The sequence below is a fragment of the Alosa sapidissima genome, chromosome 4, assembly GCF_018492685.1.
Source record: "Alosa sapidissima isolate fAloSap1 chromosome 4, fAloSap1.pri, whole genome shotgun sequence".
Classification (NCBI taxonomy): domain Eukaryota; kingdom Metazoa; phylum Chordata; class Actinopteri; order Clupeiformes; family Clupeidae; genus Alosa; species Alosa sapidissima.
Window position 1 is genome coordinate 17,420,033 of NC_055960.1, and position 2,112 is coordinate 17,422,144.

Below are 2,112 nucleotides of genomic sequence, written 5' to 3' on the forward strand. Positions count from 1 at the left end.
TGAGTAGGCCTATTGTGTAGGCTAATATAGCCTACTGTTGAAGTAGGTCTAATCTTTTTTTTTTAAGCTAGATGGTCTGTGCGTTTCTTTTTTATTGGTTAGTGGTCCTTCGTCTGAAAAAGTTTGAGAAACACTGTACTAGATGTATACTACTACATGTTTATTTGTTGAATGTATAGTTAACACCTACCGAAGTCAAATTCCTTGTGTATGCATGTCCGATAAAACTGATTCTGATTTCTTGATTTCAATGACAGACACATCATCCAAAACTTTTGTACAAAAGTTTTATTGCATAGCAAAAACAAATATAGTCAGCTTGTAGTCACTTATCATCTTGGATATAAAACAATGCAATGTATTTTTTTAATCAAAACTAAATATGTACATGTTCAACATTTCTGGCTGCACAGCAGCCATCTCCTGACTAGACAGGTTTACAACAGAATGTCAAGACTGACATCCCATTCTAGGTTGTGTACTGTCCAACCTTCAAACTGCAAATCCCCAGCTTGTGAGCAGTCTGATACAATGATTGGATGAGGTCAACAGTCTTTCGTGCGTCGTATTGAATTTGGCATGGTAGAAATTGTTTACTTCATTTGAATAGGAGTGGTTTGTCTCAAATCGTTTTAAGATGCGTGGAGTCGTGTTGCTGCGCTTCTATGAGCCACACCAGCCATCTCTTCTCTCTTTCGTTCGCCGTAATTTGTCTTCTCCACCACCTCAGGCACCTCTTCACGCTTTCTGCGTCTCTCTTCTTCGCGCAACTCCCGTGCCACCAGTTTGGCTAGCTCCGCATCCAGAGCCGCGTCGTCAACGGAAGAGAACGACTGACAGACAGTCTGGACCAAACCCAGAACCGTCCCCAGGACGGCCACCACTGAGCCCACCAAGTAAACCTTCAGCATGCCCCGGTTGGGCTTCTGGTTGATCATCTCTTTGGCGAATGGAATAATTTCTTGGAGGGTCTCCATGTCGAGTAGTCACAGTTTAACACCTAAGGCAAAATTGAAGGCAAGGTTAAAATATTTGAATTATCAACAACATTGCTTTTCAGTAACATATTCAGAGATCACATCGTATATTGCCTAATTCTCTGGTAACATTGACACAGTTAGGTCTACAATTATTAAGTCTATGCAGTAGGCTAGGCCCTACTGTAGCCTACACGTTGTTGGCATTTGAGTGGTTATCTGCTTACTTACGTTAAACGCGCTGTCAGTGAAGTGACAGAAATGTGAAGTCGGCTCTTTGGAAATTAGCTCACTTCCACTCTTGCCCAATTTCTCAGTGCAGTGCTGTATGAGGCAGCAGATGATCTGTCCATTTATACTAACTGTACTCCAAACCACTCCCACACAGGGACGTGCCAGTGTCCATGTGCTACCCATGCGGAGTTTGAGCTGAAGCAAAGGGACAGTTTAAGTAGGCTACGTGAAATACGTGGACTGCACCTAGTCTAGCATTATAGATTTACAAATTGCTTAAACTTTCATAGTCATATTCAGAGATTTTAGGCAACTAAAATTTCTGCTTTGCTCTCACAGAGGTGGTGGTTTGGGAACGTTATTTAGACCAGTGTTAGTGTTTCTCAACGGGTCTGGCCTTGACCTTCAATTTCCCATGGTAGTTAGTTGCGAACTGTCACCAACTGATACGGTAAGCTAGTGGTAAGATGCGTAAAGTGCCTGCACTTGTTTGGAAAATGTTGACGTTAGGCACATTTCACATTTCAATTCCTCAACTCCATAAGTGCATACGTGAATCCATACTTCACATATTTATTGAGGGTCGTTTTGCCATAGGCTATTTAGCCTACCAACATGTCATAGCCTAAACATTGTCTAGGTCCGTGGCAACAACTGGTAGGCCTATTCCTATCAAAACTAGATGTACCGCATAGCGGTACAAAATATGACCGCCGCTCAGTCCTGTACATCCGTTCCGCGAAAATAAATCACACTTCAATTTGTCTCCATATTTTACTCCATCCCCCACTCTTGAAACTTTTGTGTATGCTTGTTTGGCATGCCTGAGTGTGTGTGTGCGGCTGCACAGAAAGTACCCTACTGGTGCTGAAAAGGTGAATAGATTGTAGAATAGCCAAAG

General features: G+C 42.4%; 1 protein-coding gene across 1 annotated transcript; it reads right to left on the reverse strand.

The window, feature by feature from the left end:
• Nucleotides 1-273: 273 nt before the first annotated feature.
• On the reverse strand, nucleotides 274-1,352 carry LOC121707345 (G0/G1 switch protein 2-like). The gene is made up of 2 exons (XM_042089838.1): nucleotides 1,209-1,352; nucleotides 274-1,000 (listed from the first exon to the last, which is right to left on the reverse strand). Exon 2 carries the CDS (start codon nucleotides 975-977, stop codon nucleotides 633-635), a length of 345 nt encoding a protein of 114 aa, XP_041945772.1. The 5' UTR covers nucleotides 978-1,000; nucleotides 1,209-1,352; the 3' UTR covers nucleotides 274-632.
• Between the last annotated feature and the right edge of the window lie 760 nt (nucleotides 1,353-2,112).